The sequence below is a fragment of the Oncorhynchus kisutch genome, linkage group LG11 (assembly GCF_002021735.2).
Source record: "Oncorhynchus kisutch isolate 150728-3 linkage group LG11, Okis_V2, whole genome shotgun sequence".
NCBI classification, from domain to species: Eukaryota; Metazoa; Chordata; class Actinopteri; order Salmoniformes; family Salmonidae; genus Oncorhynchus; species Oncorhynchus kisutch.
The window spans coordinates 26,285,012-26,309,194 of NC_034184.2; the positions used below are offsets into that span (position 1 = coordinate 26,285,012).

The following is a 24,183-nucleotide window of genomic DNA, read 5'->3' on the forward strand; positions in this document are numbered from 1 at the left end:
CAGCAATCCTTCCCTGAGACTTTATAAAGACAACATTTGCTTTCGGTTATCATTTTTAAAATATATTTTTATGCCAGGCTCTCTTGATACACAGCCACATAAACTTTGACAATGTATGGTTCCATTGTCCATCCCCATGTAGATGATTCCAGTAGTTCAGTTAAACAACTATGAGAAGACATGACAGACTGTACAGTAGTAAACCAGTATACCAGTAGTAAACCAGTATACCAGTACTAAACCAGTATACCAGTAGTAAACCAGTATACCAGTAGTAAACCAGTATACCAGTACTAAACCAGTATACCAGTAGTAAACCAGTATACCAGTAGTAAACCAGTATGCCAGTAGTAAACCAGTATACCAGTAGTAAACCAGTATACCAGTAGTAAACCAGTATACCAGTAGTAAACCAGTATACCAGTACTAAACCAGTATACCAGTAGTAAACCAGTATACCAGTAGTAAACCAGTATGCCAGTAGTAAACCAGTATGCCAGTAGTAAACCAGTATACCAGTAGTAAACCAGTATACCAGTAGTAAACCATGGAGTCTGTTGTTATTGTTTTCTCTGTTCCTTGCTGTGCCTGGAGGAGACAGCCAAGGTCGGCAGCAGGCTAACACACACACACACACACACACACACACACACACACACACACACACACACACACACACACACACACACACACACACACACACACACACACACACACACACACACGACTGGGATCTGCTGTGCAGACTGAAGGTGTTACTGGGTTATTGTTTGTGTTCATCCGTTCCCTGTTCCTCCCCTGTAGGCTGGTTTCTACCTCTGTGAGCTTCCCCAAGCCTAATGTCTAGTCAGAGGAGGTTAACGTGAGGAAACATTCCTGTCCTGAAATAGACCTCTGTTCTGCAGCCGCAGGGCTACCGCGCTCTTCTCTATTCCCACCACTGTGTGTGTGTGGTGGTGGTGGTGGTGGTGGGGGGTGAGTTTTTTTTGTGTGCATTTGTATTTGCTTGTATGAGCAGAAAATATTGTGTTTCTCTGTAGGTACTAGCAAGTTTGTGTATGTGTGTGTCGATATTGCGGTATATCCTCCGAGCTTGCAGCTTCTCTACCAAGGAGCTGGAGCTACTTCATGTAAAATCCAGACACACTCTCTACAACTAACTACCCTCCAACTCATACACAAGGTGACCAGAGTTCAATCCTGAGGCACCCACATCTTCAGGCAATTTCCACATGGCCTAGAAGCAGCCCTGTGCTGTGTGCTATATAAGGCCCTGCTAGAGGAAGAAGACAAATTGTCCCAATGCCCATGGGAGCACTGTCCCTCTCTCTCCCTTCTCCTTCTCCTTCTCACTCGCATTCACTCTCACTCTCTCTCCTTCGCTCTCTCTGCTCTCTCTCCTCGCTCTCCCCCCTCTCTTGCTCATATGTCGGTCTCTCTCTTGCTCTCTCTCTTGCTTTATCTTGCTCTCTCTCTCTTGCTTTATCTTGCTCTCTCTCTTGCTCTCTCTTGCTCTTTCGCTCTCTCTTTCCCTCTCCTTGTCTCTCTTTCTCAATCTCTCTCCTTCTTTCCCTTTCTTTCTCTGTTTTTCTTGCTCTCTCCTTCGCTCACTCTCTTGCTTGCGCTCTTGCTCTCTCCCCCCTCTCTCACATATCTCTCTCTCTCTGTCTGTCTGTCCAGAAGTGCCCACCTGACCAAGTTCCAGGCTTTAGGAGGAGGCTGCAGATGTAATAACTATTTTCTACCAGGCCAAATGACGGCATGTGGCCTGCTGTGATTGGAGGGTGCTACCAAGGAGCTGGAGCTGCTTCATGTAAAATCCAGACACACTCTCTACAACTAACTACCCTCCAACTCATACACAAGCTGACCAGAGTTCAATCCTGAGGCACCCACATCTTCAGGCAATTTCCACATGGCCTAGAAGCAGCCCTGTGCTGTGTGCTATATAAGGCCCTGCTAGAGGAAGAAGACAAATTGTCCCAATTCCCATGCGAGCACTGTCTCTCTCTCCCTTCTCCTCACTCTCTGCTCTCTCTCCCCCCTCTCTTTCACATGTCTGTCTGTCTGTGTCCCTCTCTCGCTCTCTCTATCTCTACCTCTTTCTCTCTCTCCTTCCCTACCACTCTCTCCTTCTCTACCTCTCTCTCCTTCTCTACCACTCTCTCCTTCTCTACCTCTCTCTCCTTCTCTACCTCTCTCTCCTTCTCTACCTCTCTCTCCTTCTTTACCTCTCTCCTTCTACCTTTCTCTTTTCTTTCTTTCTCTCCTTCTCTAGCTCTCTCTCCTCTCTCCTTCTCTAGCTCTCTCTCCTCTCTCCTTTTCTAACTCTCTCTCCTCTCTCCTTCTCTACCTCTCTCTCCTTCTCTACATCTCTATCCTTCTCTACTTCTACCCTCTTTCTCTCCCTCTCACTCCCCTCTCTTTCTCTCTCTCTCCCTCTGTCCAGCAGTGCCCCCCAGGCCAAACAACAACATGTGGCCTGCTGGATCCCATGTGATTGTGAGGGTGTGATGTGACGTTGAGGCCCGGGATCAGGCCTTTGTCTTTCTGCTCTCAATGTGGCATATATACATATTTTGGTACCCCAGTAATTCTGCGTCACAATCCTATCTCTCTATTTCAGATGCTGAAATTGCCATCCCAGTGTTTGGTTCAGCTAACCTGTAAATCTGGCGCCACAATGCCCAGACAGTTTCTAGAATGATGGGGAGGGAGCGGTGTTGTTGTTATTGCTGATTCTGTCTTTGTAAAGTAACTTGGTTTGCCAGGCCTATCTATTTCCAGATCCTGTATAAAACAACCTAGCTCCCAGACATCAAGGGGTCTGTCCTTAACACTTCCTTGAAAAGCCTTCGGGTCACATGACAAACGGGTCAGTGTTGAGCCAGAATGACGGCACAGTTTCACTGGAAGGAATGTGCCACCGTGCCCGCCACATGGGTAGCTAAATGTTATTTTAACTCTGTGGAACGAAGCATCTGCCTGGGTTGCTAGGCTGTGATGATGATGCTGATGATGTTGATGATAAGAGACGAGGAGGGTGGTAGACAGCTAAAGGTTTTCACTGGAAGCATTAGGGGCCAATAGGAAAGACGGCTAGGCTTTTGAGTGTGTGTCGCATGGGGAGCAATGTTAACAGACAAACGTAAGCGTGCACACACACACATACACACACACATGCACAGTGCTTAACTAGTAAATCGGGACGAGCCGGAACAAAATGTGAGCACAAGAGAGGTACAATGACGTAGAATTGCATGAAATTAGTTTATAAAAGACCAACATTTTCCTGGACCCTAGGCCACTATAAAGCTTTGCATGCATACCATCGCATTTGTGTAACGACAGAGCCGTAGAGTAGAGGCCCTTACAGGAGTTGCACACGTGAGAAACATTTTCTGTGGCCTAGGGTCCGGGAAAATGTTGGCCTTTTATAAATGGATTTCATGCCGTTTCTACATCATCTTACATGACTGGAGACTTTGCCACAATGCGTTTAAGTCAACTGGGAAATCGGGGAAAAACGAGCTCAGACTACGGTGAATATTAGTTTTGAACGGTCATCCAACTCGGAATTCCAAGTCGGGAACTCAGGCCTCTCTCTAGAGCTCCGACTTTCCGACCTGAAGATCACTGAGTCATGATTCGACCTTAAATAAATAAATACATTCCTTAAAAATCCTACAATGTGATTTTCTGGATTTTCTTTTCTCATTTTGTCTGTCATAGTTGAATTGTACCTATGATGAAAATTACAGGCCTCTCATCTTTTTAAGTGGGAGAACTTGCACAATTGGTGGCTGACTAAATACTTTTTTGCGCCACTATATTGTAGGCTGCAATATGAGGAGGAAATTATAGTCCTAAAAATGCTTTCCAGTTTCACTGACTCACCCAATGATGCACAACTCACTCTCTGGTGATGACCGATTCTTTCGTGCCAAAAGCCTCTCTCTCTCTCTCTCTCTCTCTCTCGCTCTCTCTCTCTCTCAATTCAATTCAATTCAAGGGCTTTATTGGCATGGGAAACATGTGTTAACATTGCCAAAGCAAGTGAGGTAGACAACATACAAAGTGAATATATAAAGTGAAAAACAACAAAAATGAACAGTAAACATTACACATACAGAAGTTTCAAAACAGTAAAGACATTACAAATGTCATATTATATATATATATATACAGTGTTCTAACAATGTACAAATGGCTAAAGGACACAAGATAAATAAATAAGCATAAATATGGGTTGTATTTACAATGGTGTTTGTTCTTCACTGGTTGCCCTTTTCTCGTGGCAACAGGTCACAAATCTTGCTGCTGTGATGGCACACTGTGGAATTTCACCCAGTAGATATGGGAGTTTTTCAAAATTGGATTTGTTTTCGAATTCTTTGTGGATCTGTGTAATCTGAGGGAAATATGTCTCTCTAATATGGTCATACATTGGGCAGGAGGTTAGGAAGTGCAGCTCAGTTTCCACCTCATTTTGTGGGCAGTGAGCACATAGCCTGTCTTCTCTTGAGAGCCAAGTCTGCCTACGGCGGCCTTTCTCAATAGCAAGGCTATGCTCACTGAGTCTGTACATAGTCAAGGCTTTCCTTAATTTTGGGTCAGTCACAGTGGTCAGGTATTCTGCCGCTGTGTACTCTCTGTGTAGGGCCAAATAGCATTCTAGTTTGCTCTGTTTTTTTTGTTAATTCTTTCCAATGTGTTAAGTAGTTATCTTTTTGTTTTCTCATGATTTGGTTGGGTCTAATTGTGCTGCTGTCCTGGGGCTCTGTAGTGGGTGTTTGTGTTTGTGAACAGAGCCCCAGGACCAGCTTGCTTAGGGGACTCTTCTCCAGGTTCATCTCTCTGTAGGTGATGGCTTTGTTATGGAAGGTTTGTGAATCGCTTCCTTTTAGGTGGTTGTAGAATTTAACAGCTCTTTTCTGGATTTTGATAATTAGTGGGTATCGGCCTAATTCTGCTCTGCATGCATTATTTGGTGTTCTACGTTGTACACGGAGGATATTTTTGCAGAATTCTGCGTGCAGAGTCTCAATTTGGTGTTTGTCCCATTTTGTGAAGTCTTGGTTGGTGAGCGGACCCCAGACCTCACAACCATAAAGGGCAATGGGCTCTATGACTGATTCAAGTATTTTTAGCCAGATCCTAATTGGTATGTTGAAATTTATGTTTCTTTTGATGGCATAGAATGCCCTTCTTGCCTTGTCTCTCAGATCGTTCACAGCTTTGTGGAAGTTACCTGTGGTGCTGATGTTTAGGCCAAGGTATGTATAGTTTTTTGTGTGCTCTAGGGCAACAGTGTCTAGATGGAATTTGTATTTGTGGTCCTGGTGACTGGACCTTTTTTGGAACACCATTATTTTGGTCTTACTGAGATTTACTGTCAGGGCCCAGGTCTGACAGAATCTGTGCATAAGATCTAGGTGCTGCTGTAGGCCCTCCTTGGTTGGTGACAGAAGCACCAGATCATCAGCAAACAGCAGACATTTGACTTCGGATTCTAGCAGGGGGAGGCCGGGTGCTGCAGACTTTTCTAGTGCCCTCGCCAATTCGTTGATATATATGTTGAAGAGGGTGGGGCTTAAGCTGCATCCCTGTCTAACCCCACGACCCTGTGTGAAGAAATGTGTGTGTTTTTTGCCAATTTTAACCGCACACTTGTTGTTTGTGTACATGGATTTTATAATGTCGTATGTTTTACCCCCAACACCACTTTCCATCAGTTTGTATAGCAGACCCTCATGCCAGATTGAGTCGAAGGCTTTTTTGAAATCAACAAAGCATGAGAAGACTTTGCCTTTGTTTTGGTTTGTTTGATTGTCAATTAGGGTGTGCAGGGTGAATACATGGTCTGTTGTACGGTAATTTGGTAAAAAGCCAATTTGACATTTGCTCAGTACATTGTTTTCATTGAGGAAATGTACGAGTCTGCTGTTAATAATAATGCAGAGGATTTTCCCAAGGTTACTGTTGACACATATTCCACGGTAGTTATTGGGGTCAAATTTGTCTCCACTTTTGTGGATTGGGGTGATCAGTCCATGGTTCCAAATATTGGGGAAGATGCCAGAGCTAAGTATGATGTTAAAGAGTTTTAGTATAGCCAATTGGAATTTGTTGTCTGTATATTTGATCATTTCATTGAGGATACCATCAACACCACAGGCCTTTTTGGGTTGGAGGGTTTTTATTTTGTCCTGTAACTCTTTCAATGTAATTGGAGAATCCAGTGGGTTCTGGTAGTCTTTAATAGTTGATTCTAAGGTCTGTGTTTGATCATGTATATGTTTTTGCTCTTTATTCTTTGTTATAGAGCCAAAAAGATTGGAGAAGTGGTTTACCCATACATCTCCATTTTGGATAGATAATTCTTCGTGTTGTTGTTTGTTTAGTGTTTTCCAATTTTCCCAGAAGTGGTTAGAGTCTATGGATTCTTCAATTGCATTGAGCTGATTTCTGACATGCTGTTCCTTCTTTTTCCGTAGTGTATTTCTGTATTGTTTTAGTGATTCACCATAGTGAAGGCGTAGACTCAGGTTTTCCGGGTCTCTATGTTTTTGGTTGGACAGGTTTCTCAATTTCTTTCTTAGATTTTTGCATTCTTCATCAAACCATTTGTCATTATTGTTAATTTTCTTCGGTTTTCTATTTGAGATTTTTAGATTTGATAGGGAAGCTGAGAGGTCAAATATACTGTTAAGATTTTCTACTGCCAAGTTTACACCTTCACTATTACAGTGGAACGTTTTACCCAGGAAATTGTCTAAGAGGGATTGAATTTGTTGTTGCCTAATTGTTTTTTGGTAGGTTTCCAAACTGCATTCCTTCCATCTATAGCATTTCTTAATGTTACTCAGTTCCTTTGGCTTTGATGCCTCATGATTGAGTATTGCTCTGTTTAAGTAGACTGTGATTTTGCTGTGGTCTGATAGGGGTGTCAGTGGGCTGACTGTGAACGCTCTGAGAGACTCTGGGTTGAGGTCAGTGATAAAGTAGTCTACAGTACTACTGCCAAGAGATGAGCTATAGGTGTACCTACCATAGGAGTCCCCTCGAAGCCTACCGTTGACTATGTACATACCCAGCGCTCTCTCTCTCGCTCTCTCGCTCTCTCGCTCTCTCTCTCTCTCTCTCTCTCTCTCTCTCTCTCTCTCGCTCTTTCGCGCTCTCGCTCTCTCGCTCTCTCTCTCTCGCTCTCTCGCTCTCTCTCTTTCTCTCTCTCTCTCTCTCTCTTGTTTTACTGTGTAAAACAATATTTGACGTTGATAAAAGATTTTGGTAGCCGACAGATTACAGCAGATAGATTAGAGTCATTTGCTTTCCAACCTGTGTTTTCCCACAATAATATTGCAAAAGGCCAGTTTTGTATGCATTCACTGACAGATTGGCAGCACATTCCCAACTGTAGGCTATGCCTTGTTATTGGGGTACATTCCACAGCCAAGCTATTTTTAAAAGAAGCTATTTATCCTCTGTCAAATTCTTTGGCTTTCTCATGGTGTAGTGGACTATTCTAACGTATTTAATTACTTTCGGAACAGATAGCGGTAACTATAATTTTGGCAAATTTATTTCAATTTATCAGGGTTGCTGCAGCTCCTCCAGAACCCTTTGTGTGGTTATGATTCTATTAGGAAATGCAATGCTGGAGAGGTTAGAGGTGCAGACTCATGTCGATCAGAGCAGATAGAGGGAGAGCGATCATACAACGTGCATCTCATTCTAGTTCGGAGAGAGATACAGGAGAATTAACAAAAAGGCAACTCGAATGAACTTTGATCGCGTTTATTAGAATTTGTACATTGCAAAGAGTGAAAATCATTTTTCATGCCACGAGAGGTACCAGATGTGGCCACATAGGTTCCGGAACGAAACCGTTCAAAACAGAGAGGTGCTGGTTCCTGATCCGGCTCAAATTAAGCACTACATATACAGTACATATACACACACACTCGCTAATGCAGTTGTTTTTTGGTTTGATCTGTGATTAAATCTTATCCATTTTCTCAGCCCAGTACAGTCCAATCTGTAGATGGACAGGGGGCTTACAGACCATACACCACCAAACCCACAACATGGACCAAATGGATATTGACATTTAATCAACCCAGTACAAAGTATTTATGGATTGGCTGTATGATTCATAACAGGGTTTGTTTTCACATCACTGTTAGTTTTATAGGAGATCGGAGGGTTAGTACTGTGTAAATAGAGTATTCAGGCTAGATCAATGGCAATTCCACTGAGGGGTCAGACATATTAACCTCCGTCCACTGACTGGGAAAGGGGGATACCTAGTCAGTTGTACAACTGAATGCATTTAACTGAAATGTGTCTTCCACATTTAACCCAACCCCTCTGAACCATAGAGGTGCGGAGAGGTGTTTATTAATCTCGGTGGCCATCTGGGAGAAAATAATATATTTTAACCAAATAATATCATTCAGGGGCTATTTTAACCCTTCATCCATATATACACATGTATTTAAATCTGTTGGGCCACATGCCAAGATTCATGCCATGATAAAGACTGTTCCATTTCAGGCCTACAGTTCTTAACTTAATCCGAAATCACCCAGCTATCAGAAAAAGCCGTCTTTGCTCTCATGTGATAACAATTCCTCACACATTTCTCTCATGGTTATAACTTGTCATTTTCTCTGATGGATCACCCCCCATTAAGATGTTTTATGTTAAGTAGAGGATGATGATCGTACTGCTCTCTCTCTGTCTTCCACCCCTGGGAACCATTCAAACCCCATTCACCCTCTCCCACTGAGCATCTCTATACACCTACTTAAAGCCATTCGTTTTGCTGTGAGGAGAGGCCATCCTTCACTGTTGACTGTCTAAATGAGCCTATACATTCCCATAGGCAATCAACTCCCATAATGAATATTAATATCTGCTGCTCACAACCACTGTGGTGAATTTGATGTCAAATGTTCCATGAAAAAAACGCTGTTCTACCACAATGAAGAATTTAGTGGCATTTTGGCTACTATTGCTTTGTTTAAAGCATCCACTTCCTTAATGGTTAAACATAAAGATGGATTATGTGACCGGTGAGATGTATTATTCCTCATTATTCATTGTTTGGCTCTCCTGAGGAGAGAGGAAGCAGCATGCTAGCTAGCTAGCTACTATACTATACTGTACCACCTTGCTGATTGCAAAGAGCCATGTACCTTCTTTATGGGATATGTACACTAAAGGGAAGACAGGACAATCTACACACATGGGTTTTGTTGCAGGCTTTTTTTTTGTTTTGCCGTTGACATAACTTGTTTTATTGTCAATACCCGCACGGTCTGTTCTGTTGTTGTCTGTTGTCTGATTCACAGCAGTCCTGAAACTAATTGCCCCAGTGGGATGAATAAAGATGTGTAAAGACTTGTTAATGCTTCCTGTGTTCTGTGAACACTTGGGAATACACAGTAGTGGGCAGGTTTCTACTGTTTGCACCTTTTGAAATCCACTGGCTATGTGTGGTACCCCAAACTGTGACATATATTATTGTAATAGAGTATGTCTATTAATGTGACATATATTATTGTAATAGAGTATGTCTATTAATGTGATATATATATTATTATGACAGAGTATGTCTATTAATGTGACATATATTATTGTAATAGAGTATGTCTATTAATGTGACATATATTATTGTAATAGAGTATGTCTATTAATGTGATATATATATTATTATGACAGAGTATGTCTATTAATGTAACATATATTATTGTAATAGAGTATGTCTATTAATGTGACATATATTATTGTGATAGAGTATGTCTATTAATGTGACATATATTATTGCAATAGCGTATGTCTATTAATGTGACATATATAATTGTAATAGAGTATGTCTATTAATGTGAAGATTTCTTCCCTTTCTCTCTCTTTCACAGTCCCATAGAATCCTGTCAGAATTTCTACAAAGATTTCACGTTACAGATCGACATGTTCTTCAATGTCTTCTTCCTCCTCTACTTTGGGCTGCGGGTATGTACTAAAGCCCTATTAAAACAAACACACACACACACACACACACACACACACACACACACACACACACACACACACACACACACACACACACACACACACACACACACACACACACACACACATACACACACACATATACACACACATATACACACACATATACACACACACACACACACACACACACACACACACACACACACACACACACACACACACACACACACACACACACACACACACACACACACACACCTACCTACCTACCTACCTACCTACCTACCTACCTACCTACCTACCTCTAAAGGCAGGAGATCTATTGTCATAATACTGACTTGGTGTTCTCCCAAAGCCAGCGTTCCATTGGAGGAAAAAGCCTGCCTGAAACCTTCAATGAATAAATAAAGTCCTAAGCTGCTTATGGCAGTCACGACTCCACATGAATCACATCACTGACTAAGATCTATTCACAAACAACATGCTGTATGTCAGGGGCCGATGCTGGGAAACTGATCAAGCGGTTGGCCCTAGCCTGGTCGTTATGTTTTATAGAACTGAACTGTTCTAGTGGCAACTTTAGTTCAGTATGTTAGAGTCCAAGGTACTCTTTAGATACAGTATATGAAATGAAAATGCATGTATTATGTTGCTATATTGATAAGGTTAAAAATAAAACATGAACTATGCATGAACTCTATATAATACGAGGATTAGATAGACTTGCCATTTTTTTCATAGTCGTGATCTTTATAAGATGATAATAGCGCATTACAAAGAGGTCATACATGCTCATGATAACTGTTTTAATGCATTATATTTGCATCATAAGTCATTGTACTGTGAACTGAGGCGAGATATAGAAGGAAGAATTCATGTTGGTAACACATTTAACCTGCAGCAATGGACTTATAGGAAAGTTTTACCAACATGAATTGTTATGTCCATGTCTCCACTCAGTTCATAGCAAACAAAGATAAGTCTTATGATACATTATAACTGCATCAATTAGGGTTTTCACAATACCAGTATTGCGATACTATGAAGTTAGCAAGGAAAGAAAACATAAAGCAGAGTTTATTTATTGAAGAGTCCTAATGTCACATTTGACATAAAGTAGCTTTTTAAAGGACCTTAGAGTGTAGTCTTCTTTGTGTCTTCCAGGCTTTAAGTGAGGTGTTACTGTTCTATTTCTTCTTCAGTTCATAGCAGCCAATGATAAGCTGTGGTTCTGGCTGGAGGTCAACTCAGTGGTGGACTTCTTCACTGTTCCTCCTGTCTTCGTATCGGTCTACTTGAATAGGAGCTGGCTGGGTAAGAATGGCCCTTTTTCACTCTCCCTCTCTCTATATTTCTCTCCATCTCTCTACAATGACTCAGTGACTTAGAGCAGTGTGACAGAAGTCTTTCTGTGGTGAAGTATTGTACCTGAAATATGATGAATATGGTGTCATGACTAGAGGTCGACCGATTATGATTTTTCAACGCCGATACCGATTATTGGAGGACCAACAAAAAGTCGATACCGATTAATCGGCCGATTATAATAAAATAAAAATATTTGTAATAATGACAATTACAACAATACTGAATGAACACTAATTTTAACTTAATATAATACATCAATAAAATCAAATAAATAATGAAACATGTTCAATTTGGTTTAAATAATGCAAAAACAAAGTGTTGGAGAAGAAAGTAAAAGTGCAATATGTGCCATGTCAGAAAGCAAACATTGAAGTTCCTTGCTCAGAACATGGGAACATATGAAAGCTGGTGGTTCCTTTTAACATGAGTCTTCAATATTCCCAGGTAAGAAGTTTTAGGTTGTAATTATTATAGGAATTATAGGACTATTTCTCTCTATACCATTTGTATTTCATATACCTTTGACTATTGGAAGTTCTTATAGGCACTTTAGTATTACCAGTATAACAGTATAGCTTCCGTCCCTCTCCTTGCCGCTACCTGGGTTCGAACCAGGAACACATCGACAACAGCCACCCTCGAAGCAGCGTTACCCATGCAGAGCAAGGGGAACAACTACTCCAAGTCTCAGAGCGAGTGACGTTTGAAATGCTATTAGCGCGCACGCCACTAACTAGCTAGCCATTTCACATCGGTTACACCAGCCTAATCTCGGGAGTTGATAGGCTTGAAGTCATAAACAGCTCAATGCTTGAAGCATTGCGAAGAGCTGCTGGCAAAACGTACGAAAGTGCTGTTTGAATGAATGCTTATGAGCCTGCTGGTGCCTACCATCGCTCAGTCAGACTGCTCTATCAAATCATAGACTTAATTATAACATAATAACAGGAGCCTTAGGTCATTAATATGGTAGAATCCGAAAACTATAATTTCCAAAACAAAACGTTTATTCTTTCAGTGAAATACGAAACCATTCTGTATTTTATCTAACGGATGGCATCCATAAGTCTAAATATTGCTTTTACATTGCACAACCTTCAATGTTATGTAATAATTACGTACAATTCTGGCAAATTAGTTCGCAAAGAGCCAGGCGGCCCAAACGGTTGCATATACCCCGACTCTGCGTGCAATGAACGCAAGAGAAGTGACACAATTTCACCTGGTTAATATTGCCTGCTAACCTTTCTTTTAGCATTAATATGTAGGTTTAAAAATATATACTTCTGTGTATTGATTTTAAGAAAGGCATTGATGTTTATGGTTAGGTACATGTTGGAGCAACGACAGTCCTTTTTCGCGAATGCGCACCGCATCGATTATATGCAACGCAGGACACGCTAGATAAACTAGTAAAATCATCAACCATGTGTAGTTAACTAGTGATTATGATTGATTGTTTTTTATAAGATAAGTTTAATCCTAGCTAGCAACTTACCTTGGCTTCTTACTGCATTCGCGTAACAGGCAGACTCCTCGTGGAGTGCAATGAGAGGCAGGTGGTTAGAGCGTTGGACTAGTTAAGGTTGCAAGATTGAATCCCTGAGCTGACAAGGTAAAAATCTGTCGTTCTGCCCCTGAACAAGGCAGTTAACCCACCTTTCCTATGCCGTCATTGAAAATAAGACTGTCTTCTTAACTGACTTGCCTCGTTAAATAAAGTTGTAAAAAAAAAATACATAAAAATCAGCCTCCAAAAATACAGATTTCCGATTGTTATGAAAATGTTAAATCGGCCCTAATTAATCATCCATTCCGATTCATGACACCTCTAAATTGACATCTATTGGACTTTCTCTGTGCAGTGTCCTCCACATTTAACAATAGGTGCAGCCTGGGAAACATACAATGGTCTGGATTGTGTCATGGCTTATTTTTCTCAGTAGGCTATGCAGTAGTAGCGTGGTGATGCTATTGTTAGCGTTAACTAGCTGTAGAATGATGAAAAAGGTTGATATGGTGGTCTAATAATTAGCCATTCTCTGCATTGCCACTAATTAAATCTGTAGTCCGATGTAAAAAAATAAAGAGACCAGCCAACAGTGAACGTTCCTGTGACATCAGGGAAGGTTACAATGGAGTACCAATTTGGTAAAAATGTTGGTGAAGTTGGCAATTTTATTCAGAAATATTTGGAGAAAAAAAACATTGTTTTGAGAAATAAATAAGAAGTTGCAATTTTAACTTTCTGAGAAGGTCCCTACTAACGTTCTTGGAATGCAGAAGTAACCATATTGTTTACTGGGAGGAGGCTCTCCTCGGCAGTGAATCCTGAATCCTACTATCTGGGTCTAACCAGCCCCCTATTTCTGGAGGTACTTGAAAAGGCAACTGGGAGGAAAGCCATTGTTTTGAGATGGCCTAGATTTCCCTTTACTCACCATGAATATGCATTCATAAATTATGTATTTATTTATCTATCATCTATTCATACTGGGGAAGCCAGTGATATTAAAAAATATATAATTTTACCGCTGAGAATGTGTCAGATAGCACAGAAGAATACACCCTCGAAAAGCCCACTCACGTCACACTGTGTTTGTGTTTGCATAGAGGCGGAATGACGCTTTCTGTGCGTCAGATAGTGTATTTTAGGGTCATCTGATTTTATACGGTCCCACACACACACCACGTGTGAAATAGAATGTGTGTTTGCACTAGCGTGTATTGCATCTGTGTTTATTGCTGTGTGATTGTGTGTTTTAAGGGTGTGTTACTGTTACATGCCTCGGACTGAGACGTAGTCCGCAGATAATTGACCTGAATTAACAGGGTGGTATGATGATGGGTGGTATGATGGTATGATGATGGGTGGTATGATGATTCAGTATTAGGCATACTCCAAGTTTGTGAAACTTTTTTTATTTAGGCAATCAATTATACATTACAACTGCATTCTAGTATTAAGTCTTTTCACATTCCACTTGGTGTATCCAAAATTAAGGTCTCAAGTCCCCCCCCCCCAAAAGTATCCATACATCTAACTCACCCCATTCCGTACAAATGTGCGTAACCGCGACATTCAAACGAGGCTACAAAGAAAACAAATGGGACTGTAGCGACTGTGTTGACTTCAAAATCAGGGGTGTGAACTAGGTTTCTATTCAAGCGTTGATCGACATGGTAATGGCTCTATAGTATTGGAGAAAAGTTGAAAAAATGGATCCTCCGTTACATCGGGACGGGTCATGTCGTAACATACAGCACGCATAAAGCAACTATTTCTGTCTTACAATCTCTCTCCACCAGGTGTAGCACTTCTCTCATCCTTTAAAAACAAGACATGGACAGTGACGGGGGTAAGGGGGGATACCTAGTCATTTTTTGCGTCATCATTGCATGCGATCATCATTCTCAAAGCCGCTGTTTACTTCTAAGATCACTTAAGCACCGCCCTAAAACCCCGATTCAAATTCGACACAAACCTTCAAATAGGTATTTAATGACACATTATAAAAACTCTTTATAGTGTTTTATTTACATTTTAGAGACGATAAGGTGATAAGTTGGACAGATCGAGTAAAAAAAGCCATTTTACCACCCGACATCTCTCCTTTTCACTATCACGCATTAGTTTCGCTTCCCCACCTGCCAATTTTTTAAATACCCGACGGGGCTCATTGCCTGCTTGAATTATGCAGAAATGGGCAGTGTTTAGGTCATGTAATTGATTCTTTTGGAAAGGCGAGAAATTGTGCTTTACAATAGTATTGACATTACAGTTGATCTGGAAGTATTACATTTTTGTGGCGCTAAAATAAGGGCAATTGTACGGACCATGGCGATGTACGAGTTTACGTGAGTTTACGTTACGCATTCACCTTTCACCTCTTGCTATAGCTAAATTAATAGTGCATATAATCTGAGGCTATTCAATCGGTAGTATTTGGTATCTAGCAATAAAAGCTATTTGGCATGTAAAACCATCAAATTGTACCATAAGAGGCTACATTATACCTAGCTCACTGTACTAGCAGTGTCAATTTCCATAAAGCTACAAATGACTGGAAGCTGTGCTAAACAATGCTACAACCATTACATTCTAAACCATCAACAAATGAGCTAACAAGCTGAAACCCAATAGCCTCGAGCTAGCTAGCGCAAAGCTAAATTCGGTTAGCATAATGCTAGTAAACTGTTCAATGCTATTTTCTTACAAATAAACACTTAACACATTTTATAGTCACATTGCATATTTACATATATTTCCTGAAGTAAACCGAGCATTTGTTCATTGGAAATAAAACAAATATGAGCTAAAAACCTTGTTGAAAAAGTCGTATTCCCTTTTCTTACGTATAACCATTAGCAACCTAGCAAACACCCATTACTTATAATGTGGAAAATACCAACCAGTTTTTCACTCAGTTAAATTTCCTTCAATTGCCTTCAAACATTACCAAACTCATGGACAATGTAGTTAACCATGTTATCTGAATATTTCATGAGTCATATTGCACTTTTGCGCATTACATACCTGAATTAACAGAGTGGAATGATGAGATGGAGATAAGATAGTTTAGTATTAGGCATTTCCCAAGATTGAAGAAGCAACATCTAAGACCTCACGATCCCACTAACGCTCCCCATTGACATCACAGCTCCCCCTAGCGGCAGCAATTATATACATTACTTTCAATGCAAATACAGGGCCTGGGAGGCCTACAAAATTATACAAGGGATGGCTCCATAAAATAACAAACGAAATAAAACATTTAAAAAATGACCATGCATATTTGTGTATGTCACATTACGTAGCAACAGATATTACTGTCCCAGCGATCCATTGACTGGGTCCACACTACAATATACTGTGCCATAATGTGTGTGTGTGTGTGTGTGTGTGTGTGTGTGTGTGTGTGTGTGTGTGTGTGTGTGTGTGTGTGTGTGTGTGTGTGTGTGTGTGTGTGATTGGCCTACACTGTGCTATTGTGCCATTACACATAGGCCGAACTCTCCATTATCAACTGGTTGATATCACAGGGGGTACTATTAGCTGGGGACAGGGTATTAGGCAGGGTACTACCCATCTTCCGAAAACATCTGAAACAGTATCTTAAATAATCCTTCTCCTCACCACAACCCCCCCCCCCAAACAAAAAAAACATCAACATGTTAACCACCACTTGCACTTGACCCCCCCTTCTAGTTCTGATAGTTCCTACTGATAGCTGCATTGCTGAGGAAAAATGTACTTTCTATGCCTGTGATATGAGGTTGTCCCACCTAGCTGTCTTAAGATGAATACACCAACTGTAAGTCGCTCTGGATAAGAGCGTCTGCTAAATAACTAAAATGACAATGTAAATGTATTCGGCCAGGTTATTATTAGGATGAGCTGGTACTGGACACAAATCAGAGGTTTCCAGGAAATAAGAAACATGTTCAATTATAGCAACATGACAATGATTGACGACAGGACAGAATCCAATGACTGTATAGATAGAAAGTCTAATGATAGAGCTGGTACTGTAGAGGTGTTATCAGGTAGATGTTACATCAGACTCTAGATCCAACATGCATGAATACTGTCCAGTGGTTGGTGACTGAGTGACATGTATAATGTCCTCACATGTCCCCCATGTCAATCTCTATTGAGTTGAGATCCAGTGGCAAGGCAAGTTCACAGAATTGTAATGGCTTCACTGTAATCAATAGACATGGATCCATAATCAGTGATTTGTCTTTGTCTTGATGTCCATCAAGACTATTTCCATCTCACTAATTCTGTTTTGTCGTCTGTTTGAGAGGCAAACAATGACGGTGTTAACAGTTTTACATCAATCCCTGTGGACTCATTCAGTTTTCTCTCTCTGTGTGACTAAAAGCTATGACACACACACACACTACCAGTTGTTCTCATGGAACTGCCTGAGAAACTTCCAGTGGTTTTCTTTAACAAGAGAACCACTGGACTCCATTACTGAAAATAAAATTAAAAGAGGTTCTGCACTGCAGTAACATTTGACATTTTAGTCATTTAGCAGACACTCCTATCCAGACCGACTTACAGTAGTGAGTGCTGAAATGTTAATTATTTTCACACTGGTACCCGTGGGAATCATACCCACAACGCTGGTGTTGCTCTACCAACTGAGCCACAGGAGACAGTTCTCTATCTATCCTACTCTATGTATCTCTCATTTCACAGTAATGTTCATTCCCATTTTGCAATTTGGCCGTTAATTAAGAGGGTAGAGAAACGTGTGGCTAATGTAAAAAGGACATGCAGTGTTCCTCCTGGAAATAAGACACCATCTTCTTAAATTACTTGAAGTGGGTGTCCCTCCCATGAGAGAGAGGGCTATAGCCAGGCTAGTGGTGTTGATTAGCTGTAGTGGTGGCTGGTGGCACTTTAAATGGGGAGGACTGGCTCATAGTAATGACTGGAACGGAATTATTGGAATGGTCTCAAACACATCCATTCATTATTTGTGAACCGTCTTCCCCTCACCAGCCTCCTCTGATTAGTGCTTTGAAAGATGTTAGCTTGCTGTTAGCCCCAGAGCCCCAACCCTTCCACCCCATCTACACAAGTCATTTCAGTCCTACTAGGGCTTCACTCTAGAAAGAACAGAGCTTGCGGAGGATGGTAAGGCAGCTTTGAAATGATAGTGTAGGGTCCTGTGGAAAAATAGGAGTAACTACATGTATATAGACCTTATAATACGATGCAAAGGTAAAAAGAAATACATGCAAATGCCCTCATAGAAGAAGATATAAGCAGTGTTGTAAAAGCTCAACCCCGATTTTAAAATTAAAGCCATATGACATAATATCCCATATTACTTCCACACACAGACTACTGGAGCCAATGTACCATCCATATCTCGCCAAATGACATATCCTCATCACTACTGCCCTCTGTTGGTGATATTAGTGTACTGTCTGTTTTGATCTCTGAAGCCTTGTGCTCTGCTTAAATTTTTTTTTTTTTTACCTTAGTTTAACCAGGCAAGTCACATTCTTATTTTCAATGACGGCCTGGGAACAGTGGGTTAACTGCCTGTTCAGGGGCAGAACGACAGATTTGTACCTTGTCAGCTCGGGGGTTTGAACTCACAACCTTCCGGTTACTAGTCCAACGCTCTAACCACTAGGCTACCCTGCCGCCTACTGACTCTAGTAAAGTATCTGTGTGTGCATTCCCCTTAGTCCTCTAGTGTGTGTGTGTGCGGGGGGGCTATAATCCTTACTGGCTGGACAGGGTATTATCCGTGTTGTAACATGGTCATCCCTAGGCTGCTGATTGATAAAAGGCTCCAGTGTGTGTTTCTACTGTCAGTCACGTGACAGAGGGGAGGGGGCTTGGCAGTGCACATACCCACAGATTTGGATTATGTTACATGCAGTGTTGTTGCATGTGTAGCAGATGCGGGCTATTTAGCATATGCTAGTAGCCATCATGCAGTGACGTCACCTGCCCAACAAGAACCAATGGCCTTGGTAGGGAAACCGTTAGCACGTTGACTCCTGTATTGACTCCTGTCCTCTTTCTGTACCTCTTCAGTAGTACAGATGGCTCTATTGCTCTGAGTTGGAGTCAATACAAATCAAATCAAGTTGTATTTGTAAGGTGTAGACCTTACAGTGAAATGTTTACTTACAAGCCCTTAACCAACAATGCAGTTCAAGAAATAGAGTTAAGAAAATATTTACTAAATAAACTAAAGTAATTTTTAAAGAAATTAAAAAGTAACACAATAAAATAACAATAACGAGTCTATATACAGAGGGTACCGGTACCGAGTCAATGTGCGGGTGTACAGGTTAGTTGAGGTAATTTGTACATGTAGGTAGGGGTAAAGTGACTATGCATAAATAATAAACAGTGAGTAGCAGCAGTGTAAAAACAAAGGGGGGGGGGGGGGGGGGGGGGGGGGGGGGGGGGGTCAATGTAAATAGTCTGGTTTGCCATTTGATGAATTGTTCAGCAGGTTGTAGAAGCTGTTAAGGAGCCTTTTGGACCAAGACTTGGTGCTCCGGTACCGCTTCAGAAAGTTGTCCCGAAGCCATTGCTGCATTGTAGGGTTGGAAGGTGATCCAATCGCCCCCAGTCTGAGGTCTTCAGCACTCTGGAGCAGGTTTCCATCAAGGATCTCTACTGTACTTTGCTCAGTTATCTTTGCCTTGATCCTGACTAGTCTCCCAGTTCCTGCCCCTGAAAAACATCCCCACAGCATGATGATGCCATCACCATGCTTCACCGTAAGCATGGAGGCAGGTTTCCTCCAGACGTGGGGCTTGGCATTCAGGCTAATGAGTTCAATCTTGGTTTCATCAGACCGAAGAATCTTGTTTCTCATGGTCTGTTAGTCTTTAGGTGCCTTTTGGCAAACTCTAAGCGGGCTGTCATGTGCCTTTTACTGAGGAGTGACTTCCGTCTGGTCACTCTACCATAAAGACCTGATTGGTGGAGGGCTGCAGAGATGGTTGTCCTTCTGGAAGGTTTTCCATCTCCACAGAGGAACTCTAGAGTGACCATTGGGTTCTTGGTCACCTCCCTGACCAAGGACCTTCTCCCCTGATTGGTCAGTTTGTCTGGACAGCCAGCTCTAAGAAGAGTCTTGGTGGTTCCAAACTTCTATTTAAGAACAATGGAAGCCACTGTGTACTTGGGGACCTTCAATGCTGTAAAAAAAATTTAGTATCCTTCCCCAGATCTGTGCCTCAACACAATCCTGTCTTTGAGCTCTACGGACAATTCTTTCAACCTCACGGCTTGGGTTTTGCTCTGACCTCATTGTTTGGGTTTTGCTCTGACATGCAGTGTCAACTGTGGGACCTTATATAGACAGGTGTGTGCCTTTCCAAATCATGTTCAATCAATTGAATTTACCACAGGTGGACTCTCACCTCAAGGATGATCAATGGAAACAGGATGCACCTGAGTACAATTTTGAGTCTCATAGCAAAGGGTCTGAATATGTATGTAAATAAGGTATTTCTGTTTTTTATTTGCATATGTTATGTACACCTCTTGCAGGAGGGAACGCAACGCCCTGCTACACTCAACTCCTCGTGGAGTGAAATAGGTATGTGATTGTAGGTGCTGGTAAAGATGACAGAGGCAGAGAATATTACCGTTTACTGGGAATTTATTTCTTAACACGGCAATGTGGGGGAAAGGGGCTGAACGGAACCAAAGCAAAGAAAGTTTAAGTTTAAGAGCCCCCTCTCCTACCTTACTTGCCTACCCACTACGTATCTAACCTTAACGCAACCTGGCGCGCTAACCAAAATACAGGGGTTGGTCCGCCCAGGTCTTACCTAGTTTCCATAGACAGAGTACATACTACGGGTATATGTATGCCCACAGGCCTCTTCCCCCCTGGGAACAAATGAAACAGAATAATACAAACTTCAAGTGAACAATTTCAATAATCACAAACACAGTGTCCTTTGGCACACATATACCTCAGAAGTAGCAGCTACAAAATACATAACAAAAACTGTCCCTGAACAACAACCAACACAGGACAAAGAAGCTCCCTCTTTCCTAACAAAGGAACACTGGCTTTTAAAGCTGCCGAAGGAGTCGGTAATTGTAGACAGCTGTTTCCCCTGACGAGAGGGCGGGTCAAAGCTCCAATCTGCAATGGGCCCGACCAATCAGCTGCTTAGGGGAATCCAGGAAGCCATTTCCTGAAACATATACAAACACATACAAACCCAAAACAACACAGAAACTGGGGAACGTAACAGCATACATTACTAAAAACCTGTTTTCGCTTTGTCATTATGGGGTATTTTGTGTAGATTGCTGAGGATATTTTGGTATTTAATCCATTTTAAAATAAGGCTGTAACATAACAAAATGTTGAAAATGTCAAGGGGTCTGAATACTTTCCAAATGCACTGTATTGATGAAGCCGGTGACTGAGGTGGTATACTCCTCAATGCCATTGGATGAATTCCGTAACATATTCCAGTCTGTGCTAGCAAAACAGTCCTGTAGCTTAGCATCCGCATCATCTGACCTCTTCTGTATTGAGATAGTCACTGGTACTTCCTGCTTTAGTTTTCACTTGTAAGTAGGAATCAGGAGGATAGAATTATGGTCAGATTTGCCAAATGGAGGGCGAGGGAGAGCTTTGTATGCATCTCTGAGTGTGGAGTAAAGGTGGTCTAGAGTTTTTTTCCCCCCCTCTGGTTGGACATGTGACATGCTGGTAGAAATGAGGTAAAATGGATTTAAGTTTGCCTGCATTAAAGTCCCCAGCCACTAGGAGTGCCTAGATGAGCATTTTCTTGTTTGCTTATGGCCTTATACAGCTCGTTGAGTGAGGTCTTAGTGCCAGCATCGGTTTGTGAATGGTAAATATAGATGGTGTGGTCTACAGCTTGTAATGAGGTACTCTCGAGACTTTGCGCACCAGCTGTTATTGACAAATAGACACACACCCCCACCCCTCGTCTTAACAGACGTAGCTGTCCTGTCCTGCCAATGCATGGAAACCCCAGCCAAATGTATATTATCCATCTCGTCGCTCAGCTACGACTCATGAAGCATAAGATTTGACAGTTTTTAATGTGCCATTGGTAGGATAGTCTCGAACAGAGATCATCCAGTTTATTCTCCAGTGATTGCACGTTGGCCAATTAAACGGATGGTAGAGGCTGGTTACCCACTCGGCGACGAATTCTAATAAGTCACCCTGATCTCCACCCCCTGTATTTCCGTCTTTTCTTCCCACGAATAAGGGGGATTTGGGCCTGGTCTCGGAGAAGCAGTATGTCCTTCGCTTTGGACTCATTAAAGACAAAACCTTTGTCCAGTTCGAGGTGAGTAATCGCTGTTCTGATATCCAGAAACTATTTTCGGTCATCAGAGATGGTAGCAGCAACATTATGTACTAAATAAGTTACAAACAATGCAAAAAAAAAATAATAATATCACAGTTGGCTAGGAGCCCGTAAAATGGCAGCCATCCCCTCCGGCGCCATTATTATCAACAAACCTCCATTCCGCTTTATCCCAGTGTACTATAGATACTGTCCACCCATCTGATATCTGCTAGTGACAGCACGGCACTTGTGATTAAATACAGATTATTACTTCACCTCTCGCTCTAAATCCCTGGATTGCTTCAGGCAGTTTTAAAAACGCCTCACCTCTGAACACTGCACCTTATTGGTGGTTGAAAATCCACATGACTCTCTGTAGGTACAACAAAGAGGCCAAAATGAAATCTGTTTGGGCTGTTCAGATTATTAACACAATGACAATACAGGGATAGAGCCTCTATTGTATCACAGTTCATATCAGACGAGGATACAATTTGTACTAGACAGGTACAGAGTCTTGGTGTCTGTTTACCTGACTGTCACTTAGTCTGTCTGGTGTTCTCTTAAGCACGCATAGTGCTTGATTCTGGACCTTATAGTCAGGTTTTTCTATACACACGTTTCTGGTGGAAACGGACATTTTGGAACCTCGGCGAAGTACCTTTTCTTAGCTTTGGGAGTGTTTTGTTTTATCTCTTTCTTTCTCCCTGGAAAAACTCAACTTGTCTATCTTCCAAAGAAGAACAATCATCTTTTTGATTACATTGCCTTCTTCAAGAACTTCGTCTTCATCTCTTCCTTTGAGACACTCTTGAACCAACAGTGTTGGACCTTAGAACTGAAGAACTACAGCTTGGTCCCACTTTACAGAAAGACAAGGACCCTAAACAGAAACTACCTGACACACTACAATAGATAACTAAGTATCTGTGATCGGTAGCGATGATCCCTACTAAGCTTCTGATGTACCGGGGTCCACGCGGTTGCGCTCCTCGCTCCGAGGCTCGTGGAGACACGTTCAGGCGTAGGAAATCGTGTGGAGAGTTGTTTCAGAAAGGGTACAGGGTGAGGTTGGGGCCGCATGGGATGGCTATGGAGAAGGAGAGGCAGAAGAGACCATATCTTGGTCTCTGGACCTCTCTGAGCTTTCTCTGCAAATGGGGTAAGAATAAAGATCTAGTGCCATAGTTACTCTGTGGGGTAAGAATAAATATCTAGTGCCATAGTTACTCTGTGGGGTAAGAATAAAGATCTAGTGCCATAGTTACTCTGTAGGGTAAGAATAAAGATCTAGTGCCATAGTTACTCTGTGGGGTAAGAATAAAGATCTAGTGCCATAGTTACTCTGTAGGGTAAGAATAAAGATATAGTGCCATAGTTACTCTGTAGGGTAAGAATAATGATCTAGTGCCATAGTTACTCTGTAGGGTAAGAATAATGATCTAGTGCCATAGTTACTCTGTGGGGTAAGAATAAAGATATAGTGCCATAGTTACTCTGTAGGGTAAGAATAATGATATAGTGCCATAGTTACTCTGTAGGGTAAGAATAATGATCTAGTGCCATAGTTACTCTGTGGGGTAAGAATAAAGATCTAGTGCCATAGTTACTCTGTGGGGTAAGAATAAAGATCTAGTGCCATAGTTACTCTGTAGGGTAAGAATAAAGATCTAGTGCCATAGTTACTCTGTGGGGTAAGAATAAAGATCTAGTGCCATAGTTACTCTGTAGGGTAAGAATAAAGATCTAGTGCCATAGTTACTCTGTAGGGTAAGAATAAAGATCTAGTGCCATAGTTACTCTGTGGGGTAAGAATAAAGATCTAGTGCCATAGTTACTCTGTAGGGTAAGAATAAAGATCTAGTGCCATAGTTACTCTGTAGGGTAAGAATAAAGATCTAGTGCCATAGTTACTCTGTAGGGTAAGAATAAATATCTAGTGCCATA

At 41.6% G+C, this 24,183-nt stretch overlaps 1 protein-coding gene across 24 annotated transcripts in view; it reads left to right on the forward strand.

Annotated features, from left to right (window-relative positions):
• The window catches only part of kcnma1a (potassium large conductance calcium-activated channel, subfamily M, alpha member 1a), a 277,460-nt gene that overhangs the window by 164,576 nt on the left and 88,701 nt on the right, over positions 1-24,183 (forward strand). For all 24 annotated transcript variants that reach the window (XM_031835531.1, XM_031835541.1, XM_031835550.1 and 21 more), the window contains exons 4-5: positions 9,924-10,017; positions 11,223-11,334. In XM_031835531.1, coding sequence (XP_031691391.1) covers positions 9,924-10,017; positions 11,223-11,334 — 206 coding nt within the window. The remainder of the gene's footprint in view (positions 1-9,923; positions 10,018-11,222; positions 11,335-24,183) is intronic.